The sequence below is a fragment of the Balaenoptera borealis genome (genome assembly GCF_965194805.1).
Source record: "Balaenoptera borealis genome assembly, chromosome: 1".
NCBI classification, from domain to species: domain Eukaryota; kingdom Metazoa; phylum Chordata; class Mammalia; order Artiodactyla; family Balaenopteridae; genus Balaenoptera; species Balaenoptera borealis.
In genome coordinates, this window is record NC_138860.1 from 94148280 (window position 1) to 94171006 (window position 22727).

At 50.3% G+C, this 22727-nt stretch overlaps 1 protein-coding gene across 11 annotated transcripts in view; it reads left to right on the forward strand.

Annotated features, from left to right (window-relative positions):
• SYT6 (synaptotagmin 6) overlaps nt 1-22727 on the forward strand; it is a 68555-nt gene that overhangs the window by 12802 nt on the left and 33026 nt on the right. For 6 of the 11 annotated variants that reach the window (XR_014244798.1, XR_014244799.1, XM_082392520.1 and 3 more), the window contains exons 2-3: nt 7845-8110; nt 9567-10122. Coding sequence is in view for 7 of the 11 variants with exons in the window: in XM_082392520.1 (XP_082248646.1) it covers nt 7854-8110; nt 9567-10122 (813 nt within the window). In the remaining 4 variants the exon portion in view is untranslated. Of the gene's footprint in view, nt 1-7761; nt 8111-9566; nt 10123-22727 lie in introns of all 11 variants that reach the window. The other 5 variants (XR_014244796.1, XR_014244797.1, XM_082392518.1 and 2 more) reach the window with 1 other exon arrangement.

The following is a 22727-nucleotide window of genomic DNA, read 5'->3' on the forward strand; positions in this document are numbered from 1 at the left end:
TGGAGGTGAATAAACTTTTTCCATGAGCCAAGTTGCAGAGAGTTAAGTGTGGGTAGCGTGGGTTCTGGTTGTATGGTTCTCAAGGTAGTAAGCAGAAGTACAGAGTTGTTCCAGAAAATGCAGGAATCTGTTGAGAGAGCCTGAGCTGCCCTGCCCCTCCCAGACTGGTAGGCAGGAATGGTTATTCTCTGGCTTACCTATGGCCATGAGATGTATGTGATGTTTGTTCACTTTTCTAATGACTCTGGAGATGTTCTGTGATTCAGCCACCTGGCTTTAAAGTTGGCCTTTTGCAGCACAGGTGTTTTTCCTGCTTGTGATGCCAAATTAAATGCACAGCGTTTCATCAAAATACAAAAGTCCTGTTTCTATAACTGAGTGAGTCACTCCCTCACTCCTTGATGGAAGGAAGGAATTCTGCAGATTTTGCCTTCTTTGGGGAAAGGTGCAATGCACACTCCTTTAGAACCCATGGTGATGCTATTCGGATACTATGGTGTGTCTTGGGCTTTACAATTCTAGAACCAGGGTCCAGTATCTAGGGGTTGTAGAGCCCTTGGATTTACAGTTCTAGAAGTTCTCTTCTCTCTGTGTGGAAACTTCAAGAGTGGGGATGGTAGATCCAGAATGCTCCATCCCTCCAAGCTCTGTACAAAAGATGTGTTCTCTTCTAACTGTCCTAATGTTACTCCGTCCTCCCTGTTCACGGAGTTGGGATATGATGTATGACTGAAAATAAGGAGGACTAAGACTGAGGCATGTGGGTCAGGCCAGGTTTCCTTGGTCTCTGTAGGGCTGTCTGGAGCGGGGCACAGCAGGCTAAGAGAAAGTCCTGACCCAGCTAAGTGGCACCCCTGCTGGTCCAGCTTAGGAAAAGAAGCCTCTACAAATAGAAGGACTCAGCCACACTTGAACTGAAAGCAGAGGGGCTGAAAGTAGAAGTGAGCAGGGCCTCCAGCCCTGGATGCTCCAGGTGTATGACACTACCTCATCCCTCCCTTCTCTCTGTGCGGGGCGCTGAACTGTTTTTCTCGCTGCACGAGGACCCAGGCAGACCTCTCTTCTCACTAGTTGCAGGTATAGACAGGGAGAGGGGAGTAGAGGGAAAAGAATGCAGCTTTCTGTCTGCCTCTCCCCCCATCACCCCAGGCTTGATTGCCCCATTCAGAAGGGCTACATGCCCTGACCAATCAGGCAGAAAGGCACAGTTACCATCTGCCAAAATAATACTAATAATTGCTAAATTAACACCAATGCTCTGTTAGCTCTAACACTCCACATTAGTCTCCGATTTATCCCTGAATCCCCTAATGATGGTGGAAACAGGCTCCCAGTCATAAAGCTTGGTGCGGCCGTAATTAACCCAGCATTGTCTCTCCTCATCACAGCTTTTCCAAGAGCATTAATTCCTTCTCTGTCTGGACTCTGCTAATTATCCCCGTTGGTAGTTCCGCCGGGATCTCTGAAAGAAGGAAAGGAAGCAAAGGCTTTCTGCTCCCCCTGCCCCCAACCCTAAATTTTAATTATACTAGGTTCTCCTAATAAATTTACAAGCCACAGCAGAGCTTATTATTAATGGAGGATGTCTGTGAGCCTCAGAACAGAAGAGCCCCTGTTGCCCCAACACATACACACACACTCAGGTATTTCTCAGGTACATCTCTGAATGCGACTTTTCCAGGGGCCGTTGGTTATTTGTCTGGTGGCTGTAGTGTCTGCATCTTCCAGGGAAGGAGAAAGAAATGGAGGATGAGGAGGCTGGTCATAATCCTAGTCCCCGGGGCTCTGCCCAGGTTCAGAGGGTCAGGCCAAAACATAGATTATGGTCCCCACCCTCTCCTGATTATAGTGAAGAAGTACCTCTCTAGCTTCTCTGCCCAGGCTTCTCCTCTGTAGTTCTTCAGCTCAGCCTCCAGACCCCTCAAGGGCCTGGCTCAAGAACCTGGGCTTTGGCATCAGGAAGTCCAGGTTCAAATACCAGTTCTTCCACTTAACTGAGGTACACTTGAGCAAGTTATTTTTTTAACATCTCTAAACTTAGTTAATTTATCTTTGAGAGGTGAATTTCTTAGGGAGGTTGTAAAGGTTAAATGAGATCACTGAGGGCCACAGTGCTTACCATGTAGAAATAAATAACAAATAATATTACTAGTATTAGTATTAATGTTTCTGCCCAGAGTCTTTTTCCCTTCCCAGACTACCCGCTGCTCCTTCCAGGCTTTGGGGCCTCTGAGTTTCTTGCTGGTTGGTCTCTGGGTTGTGCTGGTCTATCTCCCCATCTGTGTCTGAATGGCAGCTCCTTGGCCAAGGCAGCTCCTGCTCTGCAGAGCCTGGCATTGCCCGTTTCTGAGGGTGCATCAGCAGCCCCAGACCCTGAAGCCAGCCTTCTCCAGCTTTGAGGGGAGCAGGGAAAATGGTCCTTTCTTCTCACTTCCTCTCCCCAGTTTATCTTTTCAATTACAATCTGTTAGTGAGAATGTCTGTTACTATTATAAAATGGATCTTCCTGACATGGAGGCCCATTAGAAAAATGGGAACAATAGCAAGCGATGAGGACTGCTGATAAATCCTAACACTATGGGTGGAGAGAAGAGGAGGGGGCACCGGGGCACCAGGACTCTTGTCTCTGGAGAAAGAAGTGTCACTCGGGTGATAAGAAAGCCCTGGGTTGCTAATTAATAGCTTACCATTTTCCAGAAAGAGAGGGAGGCCATGAGCCATCACCCCTGTCAGACAATCTCACTTAAGGTGACAAGCAGGTCCTGCCTTGATGACATTCAGGGGACCTTAACTTCCCAGGAAAGAAGGAGCCTGAGGTCTCTCAGGTGCTTTGCCATCTGGTCCTGTGTCCCCCTTCCCTGCCTCAGATGGCCAAGCTTTGGGTCCATCCTGTACCCAGTAAACTATTATCCTCCACCAAACAGACAAACACAAACAAAACAAAACAGGAAGAAATAATAGCAGCTTACTTTTGGGAGCATTCACCATGTATTGGGCATTGTGCTCAAAGCCTTAGTTTATTTAATATTCACAATGATTCTGTGAAGTAGGGATAATTAGAATCCCCATTAAATAAAAGAGGAGAACAACGTTTGGAGAAGTTAAGTAACTTGCTCAAGGTCACGCAATTAGAAATGTGGGTGGGTGTGCTCTGTGGTCATTCTGGCACTGGTGCTCAGCTGAGATGTCTGTCTGGTGTCTGAGCACCCAGCGATGCCCACTTCCCCAGCCCAGGCTAGAAGCCACGGGCCCTGCACAGCGCCAGGTCACTGGATGTGTTTCTGAAGCCAAATTCCATAGCTATTTGCTCTCCCAGAGGCTGCTGGGTGACTGGCCATTAAGGTTTCCCAAACCAGGTACCCATGGAATACTGGTCTCCTCTGATACCTCAATGAAGATGTTTCGCACCTAATACTGAGTAATGGACTTCTTTCCCCCAGTTTCCAAGAAAACTTTGCAAAAGCATAGCATGTTCTCAGTTGAACATTTTTCTTCCATGAATTTCTTCTCATTCCTTTGGAGCTTGCTCCTGTTCACCAGCTGGCTGGTGACAGTAATGACAAAACAACTGAACAAGTAGCAAGCAAATGAGTGTTGACAGAAAAACTTGGAGATGTGAGATCTTTGATATAGTATGTATTATGTCTTGAGATACAGAGACACCTAGCTATATATGAAATAGTTATATTATTTCTACTAGTAAGGTGGTTCCTAGTTTGTAATGATAAAGTTAAAGCTATCTCTGTTTATTAGTGTTCGTGGTTTGCGCGTGTTCTGCCCACTAAACAAATTTCAGAAGTAGGAGATGTCCAAAATCATATTGGGCAGAGCTAGATAATTCTAATAAAAATAGCAAATATTTATTATATGGCTTACTACATTCTAGGCACTGTCCTTAGCACTTTTTAAATTTATTTATTTATTATATATTTATTTTATTTATTTATTTTTTTGTCCTTAGCACTTTTGATGCACGTGATCTCGTTTAAATCTCACAATGACCCTATGAGGTAGATGCTATTACTGTACCCATTTTACAGATGAGGAAACAGAGGCTGGGAGAGATTAAAACCAGTAGAGATGGACATTGAATGAGCCCAGTCTGACTTTGGAGCAGTGCTTCTTTCTCTCCAGGCTGAAGGGGAAATAAAGAAGGAAAAAGACAGGGAGGAAGAATACAAATAGAAACACTTAGGAAGTCCTTTCTCTTTTTCAGTGCTGTGCTAAGGACTTTCTCCCTTCCTGGAGGCTTACCTCTGTCTTGCCACGAAGCCAGTGCATGGTATAAATATGAAGAGCACTGGGTCAGGACTCAAAAGGTGGCTGAGTTGCCCGTCAAAATTCTGTCTGCCTCATAAGGTTGAGGTTCAAACAAGACATGAGTGGGAAGAAGGCTTTGAAGGCTGCTATGCACCTGTGATTTACTAGAGGGCAACACATCCTGGTGGGTTGGCCCCAGCAGGCCTAGGGTAGGAAGGCACATATCTTAGGTCATCTGGGCCTTTGGACAGCCCTTGGGCCATTATGTACCTTCAACCAGGCTACACGGGCTAGCTGAGTTCAAGGCCACATGTAGTGATTTTAAAGGGGCTAAATCCTATACAATCATACCCATCCTGGCCTAATTCTGGTCTTACCAGCCTTGCTCACCACCTTGTTCCCCTGTGTGGGTGAACCCACTCAGCATCAGGACCTAATTCTCCTTGCATTGCCTGCCTGTGAGATATCCCGGAAGAAGATTCTCCAGGCAGAGGAAGGGCCTCCTGGTCTTACATAACCAGTACTGAGCGCTGGGTGCCAATTCCCAATAATCCATACCTCTGCCTTCCCTAATCACAGCTCCGAGGGAATAACAGCCAGGGCGGGGGTCACGTGGAGACGCATTCAAAATAGCAACCACACCGAGGAAAAATTGATTCCTCCACCTCTCTTTTCATTTATGAATTCAGTTTTTTTGTCAGGCTGAACGTTTAAATGCACTCTCCGCTCTCTGCATTTCCCCCATTCTCCCCCTTTCTCATTAAAATTCTAATTATTACCAGAGCAAGTAAGATGTATGATCAAAGGAAAGCAAAACCCTAGAAACACCTTTTGTTTTAAGGTGACCCATATTGCAGAGAATGCACCCGGAACAGCTGTAACAGAGAACAGATGTGGAGGGCCCAGAGATGGCCAGATACTTAGAATGAGGACACCCATATCTGTGGTAGCGTTCCTGGTGAACCCCCAGAGGATCCAGGCCTAAAAAACAGTCTTCAAACCATTTAGATCATGAACTCATAACAGCAAAAATTATTTTGATTTAATACCTCCAATATGTGTTTTTTGTTCCCACGTTCTATACACACGTACAGAGGGGGTATTGTAGAGCTGAACTGTCTGGGTTGTATCTCAGTCCAAACACTTACCAGCTGTGTGACCCTGGGCAGCTGTGTGACCCTGGGCAATCTATTTAACCCTCTGTGCCTCAGTTTCCTCATCTGCAAAGTGAGGATAATAATCTTTACCTATTTCACTGGAGAGTATTAAATGATGAATACATAAAAAGCACTCCGTACCTTGGACATAGTAATGTTCAATAACTTGACTAAATCCAATAATAAAATGGTATCATTCCTATTACTGTCAACCTGTATATTGCAATTTTGATTTCTTACTTTTAAGATAATAAATAAATATTAAGCAATCTGATATTTTTTCTCTTGTGCTCCCAGGATGCATGCACACCATAATTGCAGATCTTTAGTCTAGAAGTTAAACAGGAATCAGTTTTTCTGGTCCCTGGCAGTCTCTGGTGGACTAACCTCAGTTCCTATATTGGGGAAAGACTCCACTGTCTCCATGCGGGGACCTGGGGGCTGGAGAAGGTTGCTAAGGACTTGAGGATCCTGTGCTCTTATTCCTTATTCCTGAAGGCGGTAGCTGGTCAAGGCCAGTACCCTACAACCAGGGAGCTTGGAGGCAGTGCCAACTCCCCAGAGAGGATGGCTGATGTTCTGGCCTCCTTCTCAGGTGCCTTTGGATGGGGGACAGCTGTTGCGGGGACCCATGTGCCGTGAGAGTACTCTTGATCCCCCCAGGAGGGACCGGGCATTTCTATACTCCCAGTCTAGCTTAGCATCTGGAACGTGGCAAGTGCTCAGTAAATGTTGGTTGAGAGATAATGACAGCTGTTTTATGTGCCATTGATTGACTCATTCATTCATTCATTCTCCTGTGTCAGTTTCTATGCTGAGCCCTGAGTCAGACAAATATAAAAAACACAGGGCTATAGTAGCCTATAGTTTAATCAGGGACAAACAGTCTGACACAGTGGAATGAGCCCCAGGCTGGGCAGTAGACATCTGGACCCTGGTCCAGGCTCTGTGTCTGACCTGTGACCCCAGGCAAGTCCCTTCTCTGGACCACTGCTCCCATCTGCAAAAGCACAGCCTCACTTGTAGGGTCATTTCTCATCTTAAATCCCAAGATTCTTAAGGCATGGGGACAGGATAATCCAGAGGCTACAAACTCACAGGCCTGCAGGGGCCAGGCAGGTAACAGGGAGAGCAGCTGGTGAGCACGCAGCCTTCCGAAGGGCATCGCCAGTTCCCAGCATGCGGGAGCATAGGTCCAGTTAGCAAGTCCTCAGGCCTTTTCCAGAGAAGCCAGGAATCTGGTGTGATGATGACAATAGTGATGATGGAATTGCTCAATTTTTCAATTATCACGTAAGCCAAACGAGCCTCCTCTGCGGGCTTGTCTACAAGTGACCTTTGTGCAATCACGTCATTGGTTCAAGGCCTCTGACATCTCAGAGTAAGAAGAGGCCTTGGGCTCAAAGCTTCCTTCCTAAAGGTGGGGTGGGAAGCCTGCTTAATAATTTCTCCCAGAGGGAGGCATCCTTCACAGCTCTCCTGGGGTATTGGGCATCCTACTGGGGGCAGAGGTGGGCTGGGGGTGGGACAGTGAATGCCTGTCTCTGAACGAATCACGACATTCAAAAATACCAGTTTTACAGCAAAGCTCTCACATAGCCACAGGAATGGGGGGAAAGGACAGCTATCGGAATCATCTGTATTTAGCTTTGAAGTCAACTGTGTGGATCAGATTTCAACTTAATACAAGTATTTATTGAGCCTACTATGTGCAGAGTTCCGGGAGTACAGCAGAACCATTAGACCTAATCCCCCGCCTCGAGGAGATTATGCCCGATCTCATTCACTTCAAGTCAACCTACTCACTATATATTAGCTCCTGCTGTGGGCTTGGCAGGCGCGGGGTAAGGGAAGGGCATGAGGTAGCCCAGCCTGGGATCCCCAAGGCCTCACAGCCTGTGGAGGAAGAGAGCTGTCCGCAAAACCGACTCTGCTGTAAGTCTGGCCATAGTAACAGCTCTAATAGAAATTCAAACAGCATCCAAATGTGAACGCTTCACGAATTTGCACATTTGCTTAGGCTGCTATTTAAATTACGTTCCCTTCCCCATACACGTGCCCATGGGGAGGGGAGGCAACCCAGGTGCTCCCCAAGCTGGCGGTGGGGGGAGGGGCAAAGCTGGAGAAATCAGACCGAGGTGAACCCGAGGCTGCAGATATTTCACAAGGTGGATATGGAGAATCAACCCTACGACCATCCCTCCTCTACCTGGGCAGACTTCTCATGACCACTCTTTTCTCTTCTTCCGTCTCTGTCCCTTCCGTGTGGCCCCTCTTTGAACACCCTTCCCTGCTTCTCCCCTCCTGTGTCTGTCTCTGTCCCTCCCTGCCTGGCTGAGGGCAGGCACCTCTGTCAGCCTCCTCACAGTGGTAGTTATTGTGTGTGGCGTGGCCCTGGTGGCAGTTTTTCTCTTTCTCTTTTGGAAGCTGTGCTGGATGACCTGGAGGAACAAGGAGGCCTCCAGCCCCTCCTCTGCTAACCCCTCCCCGGCGGCCCTCCAGAGCCCCAGCCCCAGAGGCAACATGGCGGACAAGCTGAAAGACCCCAACACCCTGGGCTTCCTAGAGGCGGCCGTGAAGATCAGCCACACGTCCCCAGATATCCCCGCCGAGGTGCAGAGGTCGGTCAAAGAGCACATCATGCGTCACACACGGCTGCAGCGACAGACCACAGAGCCAGCGTCATCCACCAGGTGAGGGGTGGACCCCTCCCTTCCCTACCTCCACATTCCTGGATCCGGTACATTAATGAGATTCCAGCCTGTGAGGATCAGAGACCAGAAATAATCACGTGCATATTCTGGTTGGAGAATATGTCAGATGATGTGCTCCTTGGTGGGTGATCAACTCGGAGGTGGGCGCCAGGAGAGACTTCAGGAGAGGGGAACCTCTGAGGTGGGGTGCTGTGCAGGTGGTAAGCCCTGGGATGCGTGCAGGTGGGAGGTGTTGGCTTGTCCGGAGGGAAGGAAAGACTTCAGGCTGAGGGAAGAGAATATGCAAAGGCGCAGAGGCATAAAAGTTCATGATGTGTTTATGTCAATACAGCCTCCTAGATGGAGGCTGCAGTGCGTGGGAGATAAAGCAAGAGATTCCTAACATTTTGAGAACGAGGATAGCTTTTGACAGCGTTCCCCGTATGACAGCAACTGTATACATGGCATTCTTTAACTGAAAAAAACAAAATGACAACAAAAAATAACCACCACATAATGACAAAAACCTACTCCAAATTCAGAAACACTTTTAAATGATGTGGTATGTGCAGGTAGAAGGCATTGTATTTATTAAAAACTTGGGGCTCCTGTGGATTCCTGGGTCCAGACTCCCAGGGGACCAGCCAAAGGGAAGCAGGCCTGGTCTTCAGATTGAAAGCCAGAAATGATGGAAGTGCTGGGTCACGTTTACAGAGTTTGTTGTTTGACCGCAGGCAAGTTGCTCACCTATCCTGAGCCTCACTTTTCCCAGCTGTAAAATAGGGCTAATGACTCTCGTAAGGGTATCCGTGAGGAGCCAGTGAAAGAATCCATGTGATAATAAGAGCTTAGTATATACCTGGCCCTGTTCTAAGCACTTTATTGTATTTGTTCATTTCACCCCCACAGCAATCCTATGCAATTGCTACTTTTATTATTCTCATTTTATAACACAGAGAGGTTAAATAACTTGCTCCAGGTCATACAGCTAGAAAGTGGCAGAGCCCAAATTAACCTATGCAGTCTGACTCCAAAGCACAATAAATGTTAACTATGGTGGTGGGGATGGTAGTGGTGGTGATGAAGGAATGCCACGTGGAGGGTGGGCAAGGATGGTCCTTCTCAGTCAGGGAGCTTGTGGTTTAATGGGGGAACCAGAGTTGTGCCTACCAGGAAAGAAACCTAGAAAGCAGGGAGCAGTAAAGCAGGAAAAATGATAATGATCACAATGGCTAACACTTACTGAAGCTTGTTATGTACCAGGCCCCATTCCAACTACTTTTCATGTATTAAGTCATGCACACCAAGTGTGTGCAGAGGGAAAGGGGGTCAACTAGCAGGAGGAAAAGGGGGCCTCACAAGGGGTAGGATGAGCCAGGGCCCCCAGCCATGCCTGCCTGCATTCCCCCACCCCTTCCCCCACCTCACTCTCTCACCCCCTCCTGCCCTCCGCCAGGCACACGTCCTTCAAGCGCCACCTGCCACGGCAGATGCATGTCTCCAGCGTGGACTACGGCAATGAGCTGCCCCCTGCGGCGGAGCAGCCCACCAGCATTGGCCGCATCAAGCCCGAGCTCTACAAGCAGAAGTCAGTGGATGGGGACGAGGCCAAAACCGAGGCCAAGACCTGCGGGAAGATCAACTTCAGCCTGCGCTACGACTATGAGAATGAGACCTTGATCGTGCACATCCTGAAGGCCTTCGACCTCCCCGCCAAGGACTTTTGTGGCAGCTCTGACCCTTACGTCAAGATCTACCTCTTGCCTGATCGCAAATGCAAGCTGCAGACACGGGTGCACCGCAAGACCCTGAACCCCACCTTCGATGAGAACTTTCACTTCCCCGTGCCCTATGAGGAGCTGGCCGACCGCAAGCTGCATCTCAGTGTCTTCGACTTTGACCGCTTCTCCCGCCATGACATGATCGGGGAGGTCATCCTGGACAACCTCTTTGAGGCCTCTGACCTGTCCCAGGAAACCTCCATCTGGAAGGACATCCAGTACGCAACCAGTGTGAGTACCGCCCTGCTCCCTGGGCTTCTTGAGGATTTGCAGTTCTGGATTTGACTGGGATGTGTCCCGCATCCTCCTCACCCCTAGAGACAAATGGGCCTCTGCCCTTCAGGATACGAAGGGGACTCTGACTAATAGCCCAGCCCACTCTGGGGAAGTCCTTGTCCTGGGGTCCACGTTGGGGGGGGGGCGGGGCAGGGAGCAGAGCCCCCATGTGGGTGGGAAGGGAAGGGAACTGATATCTATGGCTTCTGATCGCATGTTCTGTAGTGGTTCTCTCTACCTGCCAGGCCTCAGGTCTACCACCTATAAAAGAATATATGTCTTTAATCATGGGTAAGGATCGGGCCAGGCCCACAGACTGACTCAGACAGCAGTGTGAGCCAAGGGCATTGGTGTGTACTGGAAGCTCGGTACAAGCAATCAAGAACAGGCTGTGTTAATTGGGATAAACCAGGTTATGCCATAGCCACAAATGATCCTAGGATTTGGTAGCTTAAAGCAGCCAAAGTTTAGTTCTCGTTCATGTTACGTGTGCTTTGCAGCTTGGCCTTTCTTCCTTGTTACTCAGGGATCCAAGCCAACAGAGGCTCCGTTTTGACCTGTGCCCCCATAGTTACCACCTGAGGAGGAAGAAGATGTGGCACATCATGTGCTAGTTCTTAAAGCTTCCATGCAGAAGTGGCACATGTCACTCTCACTCATATTTCATTAGCCAAAGCAAGACACATGCAACTCCTACTATCAAGGGGGCCGAGCAAAGCAATCCTACCACGTGTCCAGAAGGGGCACTGGAAGTACTTAACGACCAGCACTAGTGACTACCATGCAGCAGAGCCCCTGCTCTTAGGCCCTGCCTGCCTGGGCCAGTCTGGGAGTTGGAGTTGGTGGGGAGGGCTTGAAGGGAGACCTGGCTAATCCACACATGGGGGAAGGGGATGCTTGGCTGTTCATGATCAACTGGAATTAACCATGACAGTGTCAAGGAGCTGGGGCTCAAGCTGGCTTTTAAGAGGGAGGACAGGTTTGGCACAGAGAGTTAAGAGGGCATCTCCAGAGCCCTTTGGTCCAGTGTAGACAGTGTTCTCCAGTCCCCTGGGTGGCTGTTGAGGAAGCTGTGTAATTGCATCCCACAGATGTAGGTGGCATGCCTCTCTCTGAGCCCAGCCAGGCAGCTGAGGGCCCTGCAAGGGTGTTGCCACCAAACACCAATGGCCTTGTGTCTGGTGTCTTGAACGCTAACTGGTTGAGTGTCTCCTGGGATATTTCTTGCACTCTTTCTCTGGGTGCAGACCCTCCCTTTGGACAATCAATACTCAATATCTATGGGCTGAACTTGTAAGGAGAGAGGCTGGGAGAATCAGCCCCACTCTGGCGGGAAAAGGATAAGAATAGATTTGTTCAAAGAGAGAAAGCTTGGTGGGCTCCGTTTCTGCTCCAGGGAAGGTCTCTGGGACAGCCCAGTCCGATGTCTCAGTGCCTCCCCTACTTTTGCTTTCCCGAAATGTCATCCCCAAGAACAGCACAAGCAGCGGGGCCGGCAGACAGGGCGGGCAGACGGGGCGGGCTGGAACAGCAGCTGTGTGCCAGCCTGAAGCCCAAGAGCTCCGCTTTATAAATCACTCTGAAGCTTACATCTGGTGCAGCTCTTCCCTTGTGGTCTCGTAAGGCAGCAGCTTCATTATCGTGACTGTACAGGTAGAGAAAAGCGGCTCAGTCCCCCCCATACTGAGGCTGAGGCCCAAGTGCTCAGAGAGAGGTAGGTGTGAGGACCAGGGGCTGTGGGAAGCAGGGCTCAACTCAACCCTCTGAGGAGCCCCCCTTCTCCTCTCCAGAGACCTCCCTTTCCTGTAACTTGAGATCCGGGCCCGATGGAAGCCCTAGTCCTGGAGCATGCGGTCCGTGCCCGAGGATGCCCCTCACCTGAATGCTAACTTCCTACATCCTAGAATTCCGTGGCTGTCCCTGCACTTGTCCCACACCCCGTCCTCAGCCCAGCTTCAGAAAAAGGCAGATCGTCCAAAAGGAGCTGGACAAATCATTGCCATCCTCATCATCCTCAGTCAGTACCACTATAGCCCTCCTCCATCTCCTCCTAAGCAGGACTGTGCCAGGCACTGGGGAGCAAGGGGGGCTGGGATAGAAGACAGCCTCTTTGACCCACAGAACTTTAATGCAGTAGCTAGTGATGCAAAGTAGCAAATACTGTGAGGTTGTAAGATCTGAGAGTTAGGACAGCCAGGGAAGTTTTCCTGGGTGGGGAAGGAGAACTCAGGTGGGTAGGGAGGGACTGGTATATACAACTTGATAGGCGAAAAGGAAAGGGGAGCATTCTAGTCAAAAGCAGGAGGAGCCTGGGTCCAGGAGTTTCTGAAGCAGAAGATCGGGTGACTTGCTCACGCTGCCTGTCTTGCTCGCAGTCTGTCTGCACTGAATGTTCTGCCTGGTGAGGCCCCTGGGGCCCTCCCATCCACAGCCTCTCCAGCAGGCCAGCTCTCAGGGGCGGGCTCTTTATCCTGGGGGGTGAGGAATCAGACAAAGGAAAGGAAAAGGAAATAAAAGGCTGGTGCTTTCACCTGTGCTTACTCTAAAATTGTAATTATTTTGAGGCCAGAGAGGCCCAAGCCCTAGTAACGGGGAATGATTGAGCACTCAGTGTACATGAAATCCTGCAGCCAGCATCGTGGGGCGCGGTGCACATGAGCACAGCCGGCTCCCATCTTTCCTGCGTGCCAGATTCCTGCCAGATTTCATTCCTAGAGCTGCATTTTGGTCCCCAGCTCCTCCGGCCTGCAGGCTGGTCGCTGAACACGTCCAGCATTTCTGCCTCTTGCCTTTGCTCCCAAGGTTTCCTCTGGCACACAGGCTTTTCCCCCACCTCTCTGCGTGGCCCAAACCAATCCACCTTTCAAAGCTTCCCCGAAGTCCTTCTGCTCTCACAGCAATCACTCCTCTGGATTTATTCTCTGGGTCCCTCATTTATACACCGAGTCATATTCTGTCTTGCAGAGTCCCCAGTGGCTCAGGAATGGCTTGTGTCCCACATTTGACTGTCTCTTGTATTTTCCCTCAGGGCTGAGCGTGTCATTTTATGCAAACGTAAGAACTCAGCACGTTCTTGTTGAACGACGGACGGCTTAGTTAATTCAAACAAAATTATGTGTTGGTGCACAAGGAAAGGATTATTAAAGAAGCAATGGGATTTGGGTGCAGTTAACCTGGGAAGGCTTCCTGGAGGAGAAAGTCAAGTAGTATTTTGAAAGTGAGTAGAGCCAGGCATGGTGGGGAGAGACCTGGGCTGTGCATTCCTTCAGAGAGGTGGTTCGGGTAGATGGTTTATGTCTGGAGTAGCAAAGAGATTAACCAGCCTGGACTGAAGTAGAGGGTCAGGGACCCATAGTTTGGACTGAAGTGGAGGGTCAGTGACCAATAGCCTGGGTAGAAGGAGAGGCCCTGTGAGAATGGGCTCGGGAGGCTGCTCTGATGTCACAGGAGTCCATGAATGCTGTCCCCCTGGTGCTCCTCACACTTGTATGGGAGAATCAGGTGCAGCCCTGGAAGGTGGAACCAGGCAGGTTCCTTGTTTTGGCCCCTGCCCCAGTGCCCAAGATGGTCTGAAGTAGCAAAGCCTGGAGCATTTGTGCTGTTTTCTTACAACCACTGAACATGGAGCTTCAAGGCTAGTGAACGGGAGGCGTTCATCTGGGGAGGCTAGCCCTTTGTTAATTGCACATCTTAAGCCCCAAGGGCCACTCCCCTCAGCATCCCCAGGTTGTTCTGGATGGAAGCCTAGGCTGTAACGGAGCTAACATACACCCCACCGGAGGGTGAGAAACAGGCAAACAAGACGTGCTAGGACAGTCAGAGGTCTCTGCTGTTCCCTGGAATCAAGAAGCTCAGGCATGGGCAGGTCTGCCACTGAGGCTCCCACCTCTTGCCTGGCTTGACTAAGGTCCTCTGGGGGTCTCCCGGGCATTCCCTGTGGTTTGCCATTTTCTCTCCACACAGAACTTTGATGGGCTGAAATCATTCTGCTCTTCCCTTCCCCCTTCTCCAGCCCCCAGTCTCATTATTTCTGTGTGAAGCTGTAGATTTATCATTAAAATAGAGCCGCCATCACCAGCGTTTGCTAACATCTCTGTAATCTTGTAGTTATTGCTGCAGAGGCCTCAGACCCCAGGGCACACAAGTATTCCTGTTGCCATTCCAGCTCCTTCACGGAGGCTGTAATTGGGGCCATAAATATGTGTTGTGCTCGGTGGCTTTAATGGACTTGGCCAACTTCCTGCCTTAGCAGGTCCCCGCCAGGTCAGAATGAGTGTGTGTGTGTGTGTGTGTGCAGGTATGTGTGTGTGTGTTTTGGGGGTGATGGAGTGCTCTGTATAATTCCAGGGAGCCTGGACTCAGAGTCTGCAGGGAGGAGGGGGGCCTTATGCGGTAGAACAGTCTCTTTTCTAGCCTGGGAACGAGCAGAGCTGTGTACAAAGAGCTCAGGCTTTGATACCAGCCAAACCTGTGCTGCATTCTAGCTTCTGCACTTTCTAGCTTTGAGACCTTGGGGACATTGTCGAAACCATGCCTCAGTTTCTACCTCAGTAAAATGGGGATAATGATGGTACATACCTCATAGCGGTATTCTATGTAGTAAATTAAATAAAATGCACAAGATGCCTAGGGCAGCACTGTCACAGAGCAGCCTCCTGAGCCCCATTCTTACAGTGCCTTTCCTTCTAACTCGGCCTGTGGGTCACTATTTGTACCACTCCCAGGCCTGATCCCCCACTTTTTTCCAGACCACCTATTCCGACAGGTTGTTGGTTGTTATTATTCCTGTTTTATTTATTTCTCTCTTTTACTTCTTGTCCTATCATGTGTTCTCTGTGTGACCTTGGAAAAGTGATTTGCCCTCTCTGAGCTGTGGTTTTCTCAGAAACCAGTTTCCAAGTTATGAGGTTCTGAGACTCTCAGCTTCCCCTATAGAGAAGTGGTTGGCTCTCTTGCTTTCAGAGCAGAGATACCCAGTCCCTGGAAGTGTGGTCTCCCTAGTAGAGGCCTAAACCCCAGGCTGATAGGCCACAGGGCAGAACTTCCAGACACAGCCTCCTCCTTTCAATGTCAGGCAGAATCAGTCCTCTCTTTAAGCCCCTCGGAAATGTCCTCCAGGGAGTTCCTGCCACAAGCAAGTCCCCACCAGCAAGCTTCCTTCCTCCTTTTCCCACGAGGCACAGTCCTGCAAACAGGCTCAGCACCCTCCCCACCTTTCAGGTCCCCCATTTACTGGTTATTAATATGCAGGTTATTATTTGAGCTCCTACCGGGAACCAAGAGCACAACCAACTTTATCCCATTTCATCCTCACCATAAGCCTTATTATTGTGCCCTGTATGTAAGTAAAGAAACGAAGGTTCCAGGTTAAGTGACACCCAGTGTCACCCAGACAGAAGGTGGTAGAGAGGCAAGACTCAAGTCCAGGTCTTCAACAGAGCCCACATCCTTGCATGACTAGAGGGGAGTGCGTGTGATTACATTGCTCCTTGGACAGAAGATAGACCCCGAAACTGTGCATCTCGTCAGGGGATCCGGAAGAGTGACTGGTTTGATTTTCTTTTTGTGGCCTGGATCATTCCTCTCGTTTCAGGGGGCAGCTTTTGTGCTGACACTTGGATTCCGTGACCATCACCCCAGTGTTCTTCCTGTGGCACTGAGTTTGACGTTCATTCCTCTTTCGTTCAACAAACATGTATTGAGTGTCAGCTATGTGCTGTCAGTTTGATCACTGAGCATGTGTTGGATACAGAAGCTGGGCTGGGCTGTGGAAAGGACGGCAAAGAAAAAGCCCTACCTCTGACCAAGCTACTGGGAAGTGTGGAGCATGCCCAGTGACCCCCAAACCCCTCAACGCCCTCGCACACAGGGCACACGCTCGGGGACAGAGCAATTCAGCATGCTCACAACCAAATCATGCAACCTGCTGCACTGCAAGTCATGTGCAGAAGTGTTGAGGAGAGATGGAGAAAAGAAATCAGAGTCAGATGAGATGGGGCTGGGAAAGCTTCTAGAAAAAGAAAGTTTTAGGCCAGGCTTTGATGGCAGTGAAGCAAGAGAGTGTTGAAAGAGGGAGGGTCAGAGGGAAGGGAGTGTGTTTCTCTATTTTCTTTGGATTGGGGGAGGGATCTAGAAAGAACTTCTCTGGAATACAATGGGTTTCTTTTCTTTGTGCAGTAACTACTTGTGGTGTAATCACCGTGTACCAGGCACCAGGCTAGCACAGGGGATACAATAACTTCAACTCAGTCCAGTCCTCAAAGCCTCACAGTCTAGTGGGGAGTCAGGAAAGCACCTCCACCATCCCAGGGGACACACAGGTCCCAGCATGCTGATGGAAAGCTGGCCTCCTGGAATGAAATTGCCTTTCTTGCCAGAAAAGAGTTAGTTGCATCCTTTTCTCACACCCACATACTCAAGTCCAGTGTGATCCAAGGGTAGCTTACAAAAGGCCTTTTCAAGTAGAGCCAAAGAATCTGCACAATTGATTCACTGTGACTCAGTCAATCACCTGGGATGAAACCTCCCAGACACTCATTGACCAGCAGCTTGATGCAATGCCTTCAAAGTACCCACCTTGGATCTTAGGCTCCCAGTTCTATCCTGGCTAGGAGAGGGGCAGGAGCAAGAGGGAAGCATAATGAACCTTCATCCACTCAACATGTCTTCAGTGATCTCTTAAAGAACTTATCTGGGTCCAAGAACACTGGGTATTGAAGGACAAATACAGTCCTTGCTTTTAAGGAGCTTACAGTTGAGTGGAGCTTTCGGAGCAAGTCAAAATGTAATCCAAAGGACACAATTATTTAAGTTGCATGAAATGGGAAAAGGGGAATATAGAGGTGATTGCTGAAGCTGGGAGAGTGAGGGAGTGGAATGGGAGATGCAGATGGTGGAAGGAGAATTTGAGAACAAGAACTGAGTTTGGGGAACAGCCGCAGTCAAGAAGAAGAAGGACAGGGGCCAGAAAAGCGTACCAAGCAGGGCGAGATCCAAGAGAAAAGAAGAGAACTGAGGAAGGCAAAGGAGGGATAGTTCGGGAACTAGGCAACCAGCAGTGATGTGTTCCAGCATCTGTGGGGTACCAAGCACCGTCTTAGACACTGGGGATGCAGTGGTAAATGAAGCTTACACTCCTGTGGGGGAGACAATGAGTATGTGAGATAAATAGTGTGGCTGAGAGTGGTAAGTGGCCTGGAGAAAATAAAGCCGGGAAGTGGGGGGTGAGGTATTGGGGTTGGGAGGGTGGCTGGAGGAGAGGATTGCAGGGTACAACAGGGTAGGCGGGGAGACATCCCCAAGAGGAGGCCATCAGAGTAGGCCTGAAAGACAAGAGGGAGAGAGCCATGCATATATCTGGAAGAAGAGAGGTCCAGGTGAGAGAATGGTAAACGGAAAGACCCTGAGGTGGGAGGACGCCTGGCTTGTTCAAAGAACCGTAAGGGTCCAGTGTGGCTGAAGCAGAAATGGGACTGGGGAGGAGAGAGAATAAAAGATGAAGTGAGAGAGGTAAAGGGGCAGGAAAGGTTCATGGAGTTCCACAGTCAAAAGTTTAAAAACATCACTGTAGTTGATGGGTTGGGAATAGACTCTACAACCGGGGCAAAGACAGGGAAATCCGTTGGGAGGCTATTGCCATGAAAAAGAGACAATGGTGGCTTGGACAATGATGGGGGGTAGAAATGTAAGATGTGCTTGATTCTGGATGCATTTTGAAAGTAGAACTAGCAGTATTTGCTGACAGATTGGGTGCAGGGTCTAGGGTGTAGAGAAAGAGAAAAATCAAGGTTGTCAGCCTGAGTAACTCAGGAGGGAGTCGCCATTGATTGAGTTGGGGAATTCTGGAGGAAGAACCCATATGGGGAGGAAGATCAAGAGCTCGGGTTTGAACATGTTGTAGTTGAGATACCGTTGGGACATCCAACTGGAGATGTTGGATAGAAACTTGGATACAGAGTGTGGAATCCAGGGATTTCCCTGGTGGTCCAGTGTTTAAGAATCTGCACTTCCACTGCAGAGGGCACGGGTTTGATCATCCCTGGCTGGGGAACTAAGATCCCGTATGCTGCGTGGCCAAAAAAAATTGTGTAGAGTCCAAAAGAGAAGCCTTGGCTAACCAACTGAATTTAGGGGATGTCAGCATATAGATGGTGTTAAAAGCCATGAGACTAGTTGAGATCCCAAATTTAGAGAAAAGACCTAAGACTGAGCTTTGGGACACTCTAATGTTTAGATGTGGGGACCACGAGGAAGTAAAAGAGGCTGATAACCCCCAGCCAGTGAAATAGGAGGAAAAACAGGAAAGTGCAATGTCCTAGGAAACAAAGACAGTGTGTCCAGGATGAGAGAGGGAAGGATCAAGTGTATCAGACGCTGCAATGGATCAAGTAAGGCGCAGACTGAGACGTGACCATTTTGTTCAGCATCAGCCTTGCCAAGAGCTGTCTGGTGGAGCCCCATTGGAGATGAGGTCATTTGCGGAAGATTGGGACATGGGTTGTATCATTTTAGGGGTACTCTTTTTTAACATTTATGTATCATTTAGGGAAACAAGATTTCAAGGACTAGGAAGGCTGGTTTTGCAGTGCGCCAGCAGGCTAGCTCCATGTATGGGCCATACTTGGGGAAAAGGTGGGGTGGAGATGGGGGGAAGTGGGTGAGCAGCCCCGGCTCACGCAGAGCAGATCAGGCCAAGACAGCACGTTGCATCAGGAATTTGCAGCAAGGCTAGGTATCCCTAGAATTCTGCCTTGAATTCCCGAGTGTCTGGACTCTTGCAAGCAGAACCAAGCCAGGATAGAAGCAGAGAGAGAGAACCTTCTAAAAGAGATCAGATCAGGGTCACATGGAAGCCCCAGGAGGTGTGAAGGAAGCGAGGCTGGGCCTGGGCTGCCCGCCGAACCCGTGAAGACTGCTCCTCAAGCCCTCCAGCCAGAGCTGCTCTGAATCATGTATGAAGCCGGCCAGCCCTGCCCGCTCTTTGAGCGGCCTGGCCCCCGCGAGCCCTGGCTGTGCCCTTCCCGGCAGCCTGACTCCACTGCCCGAGTCAGAAGCCCTGGGTCACTCCAGGGCTGCAGGCCTCTCTTGTTTACTTGCTGCTCAGCTGGAGCTGCTTGTCTCTGCTAATGTTCATTTACCCACACACTCCCCGGGGCCCGGCCTCCTTATACTCATTATTGTCTGGAATGCTGAGCTCTCCTCCTGCACCCACACCCTCAGGCTGGGGGAGGGGCGACAATGTCCAGTCCCTGCCCCCACCCAGTTTATTCCTTCAGCCCCTGCCACTGCAGAGGACAGCTGGCTGGGCTCTTTCCTCTGCTCTCCTCCCTGAAGAGGGGAGGAGGGGAAGGGCCTGGTTGGTTGCCTCCCGCAAGGATGCCATGTGATGTTAGGGATGTCGAAGCCGGGAGCAGCTTTTCCTGCTCCAGAATAAGACCTGCAGCCCCGCCCTCCAAGCTCATGTCCTATAATGACCAGGAGGAAGTTGGAAGGGGGTGCGCCAGGGGTCCCTCTATGCTCAAAGCTCAGGTCCTGAGAACGTGACTCAACCCGCCAGGCCCCAGGTTCTGCAGCCAATGTGACCTTGACTTTTCTGGGAACTACTCAAAGGGCCAAGGCTCCTCTAGCAAAGGGTTGCTGAAAATCCATCAAGAACCCAGAAAGGGGGAGAGGCGGGGTGTGGGGTCCGAGCTCCATCCCACAGGCAGCGTGTCCGTTCAGGAGAGAGAGGGGATAGAATCCCAGAATGACGACAGGGTCCCTGCACCACAGGTGAGAGCTCCAGGCCTGCAGGTTGTCCCTTCAGCAGAGGTGATGGATGTGCACCTTCCACACCCTCTCACTTGGGCCAAGTGGGACCAGTAGCCGTTCTTGGGTACATGGGGTTAAAGGTTTCCCATGAGGGGCTGGAAAACAAAGTTAATTGGTCCACGCAGGGCTCTGACCCGACTGTAAATAATGGCTCCGCTGGCCTTGGGTGTTCTCTTTTAAGTTGTTTCTAAACTCAGCCTTTCACAATAGGTCCTTCCCTGCAGCTTCGGAAGAAATGGCCTTAAGAGACTGCCAGAGGCTCAGAACAGTGGAGACAGTTCCCTTCTCACCCTTGATAAATTCCTAGCTTCCGGACAGCCCCACTGCCCACTCTGGCCAGCTGCCTGCAGAACCCAGCTCCCGCTGGCAACCAGACCGCAGGCCTGTTCTGCCTCCCTCCTCTGCCAGCAGCTTGCCATAGCTCCGAGCTGGCTGGGCCAGCCTGCACTGCCCTGCCCTGGCCCCACGTGCCCTTCATTAGTATGCTGTGCATCTCAATGGTATAAATATCCAATCTTTCCCTTACAAGAGAATGAACCGGAAATCATTAGGCAACAAGCTCATGCATCAACAAAAATCAATTCTTCCAACACTGGTGCATTTTATGTGCTTCCCCCACCTTGCCGTGCAGAGCATGCACTTATCTTACGGCTTCTACCACCTGATAACTCACGGTGACATTTTTCTCCTGGAGAGAGATTATTTGGTCACAAGGGAAGCAGCAGCCAAACATCCCTTCTGGACACTATCAAGGACATTCAAACTGCAGGATTCATTTGGGAGGAAGGGATTGCAATGGGTTCCCTACATCAGCAGCAATCCAGAGAGACTGGGGCCACTGGGTATAACTACGACCAGAACGGCAACCGACTTGGAAGAATTGGGGCAGTCCCTGAAGGGTTTCTAATTTCTGCGTATCCCGGTGTTATGACTCTGCTTTCTCGTGGACTCGGGGAAGGTCAGAGCTGGAAAGGGCCTCAGAGATGATCTGGCCCAATGTCCTGCTGCCACAGATGAGCAAGTTAAGACCAGAGAAATCACACAACTTGTCTGGGGTGGCTCAGTGAGTCTGTGTGAATCTGGACCCCAACCCTGGTCTCATGAGACCCAGCCCTGTGCTCTTCCTACTGTCTTCCTTGCCTCTAGGCTTTTATAGGGAATTCTCTTGCCCTGGTTATTTTACTCCCTCCTTCCTCCCTTCCCTTCCCAGGCCTCTGCCCACTCCCTGTCTTCATTCTGTGCCTGTGAACCTCTCTATCCTGTATGGAAGAGGGCCAAGACTTGGAGTCCAAGGCATGAAGTGTCAAAGGGCACAGAGCAAAGACGACACTCTCTCTGTCACAATTAGTCTCGTCCACGCAAGAGACGTCCAGTCTCTACTGGGAGTGGAAATAGGCAAAACAACAAGCAATGCCAGCAAGGAAACCAAGGAGGGAAGAGAAACTACATATCAAAGTGCCTTGGACCCTAAACCAACTAACCCCCACCTCCAAGCCTCCCACTGCGCACACATATTTATTCCTTGGAGGGGGAAGGAGACAAAGCTAGCTGTAGAGTCTGGGTCAGCCTTGTCCAAGTGCTAGCATATTTTAATGATGTTTCCATGTCAGCAACAATGTAGAAAGATGTGGCCTCTCCAGCAGGCAGCTCCCATCCCCACCCCAGTCCCTTGCCAACCCCGTGCCCAACTGGCCCTCATTCATCCTCATCAGTCATCCCCTGTAGCCACGTTTTCCTCGCAGGTCTGAAATGACACCTACTCATTCTCCATGAATGTTTAATGCCTTCCTTTCTGGACAAAGTCTCTGAGACCTTGAGGGTTTCTCTAGGGCTGCAGCGAAACTTGGGATGGAGGGTTTTCCATGGAATCCACTTGGCCTTGGGAATTAGAGTGGGGGAGACAGCCCCTGGGATGGGAGGGGCTGGGGCAAGATGTTTAAACCCTCACCCCTCTCTGGCCAGCGCAGGCTGGCGTTGCCCCCGGTCTTGATGGCCCGAGAAGCGCCAATGATTGCTTCAGAAGACTCCCTGTCTTCCTGCTGATGGTCTGGACTTGGCACGGCTTGGAGTTCAGGGAGGGTGCCAACATCCTTGACAATGGGACCAGTTTCTCCAGGAGCTGTTTTCTACTGTGATAAGAAATCGTGTGTCTGAGCGTGTATGTGGTGGGAAGGAGTCGAGGTGAGGTGGGAACCGATCAGAGAACAAGATTCGGATTGCCGTCTGTGCACAGAATTCCGACTGCAGGCATAAGCGGGGCATCAGCTGGGGCCTCTCTGCCTCCACGTGCCAGGCTCTGTGCGCTTACCTTTAACCCTCACTACCACCCTGCAGAGCGGGTACCGTTATGATCCACTGCTCACAAAGCCAGTGGCAAGCAGAGCCCAGAGTCACACCGGGTGCGTGGGCTCCACTGTATGTGCCCCTAACTCTCCTCTCTGGTGCTTCAAGAGCTGGCTCGGGGGGCTCTCCCCGAGAGCCACCTCTTCCTAGGATGGGGACAGCAGATGTTCTCCTGGTCCCCCTCTGGCGCTAATTGTCTGTCTCTTCTGAAGGGTCCCCCTCTCAGCCTTTTCTTTCACTGACCCAGTCACGGGATGCAAGCCCAGCTCCACCCCACCCCAAGCAACACAAAGTGAGTAGCAGAGCTCAATTGGAGGTTTGTTCTCGTGGGAATCGGGTATCTATGCCCCTCTGCCCAGTGAACAGCCTCGAGCGGCAGGGGAGGCTGCGGGAGGCACTTGCTCCCA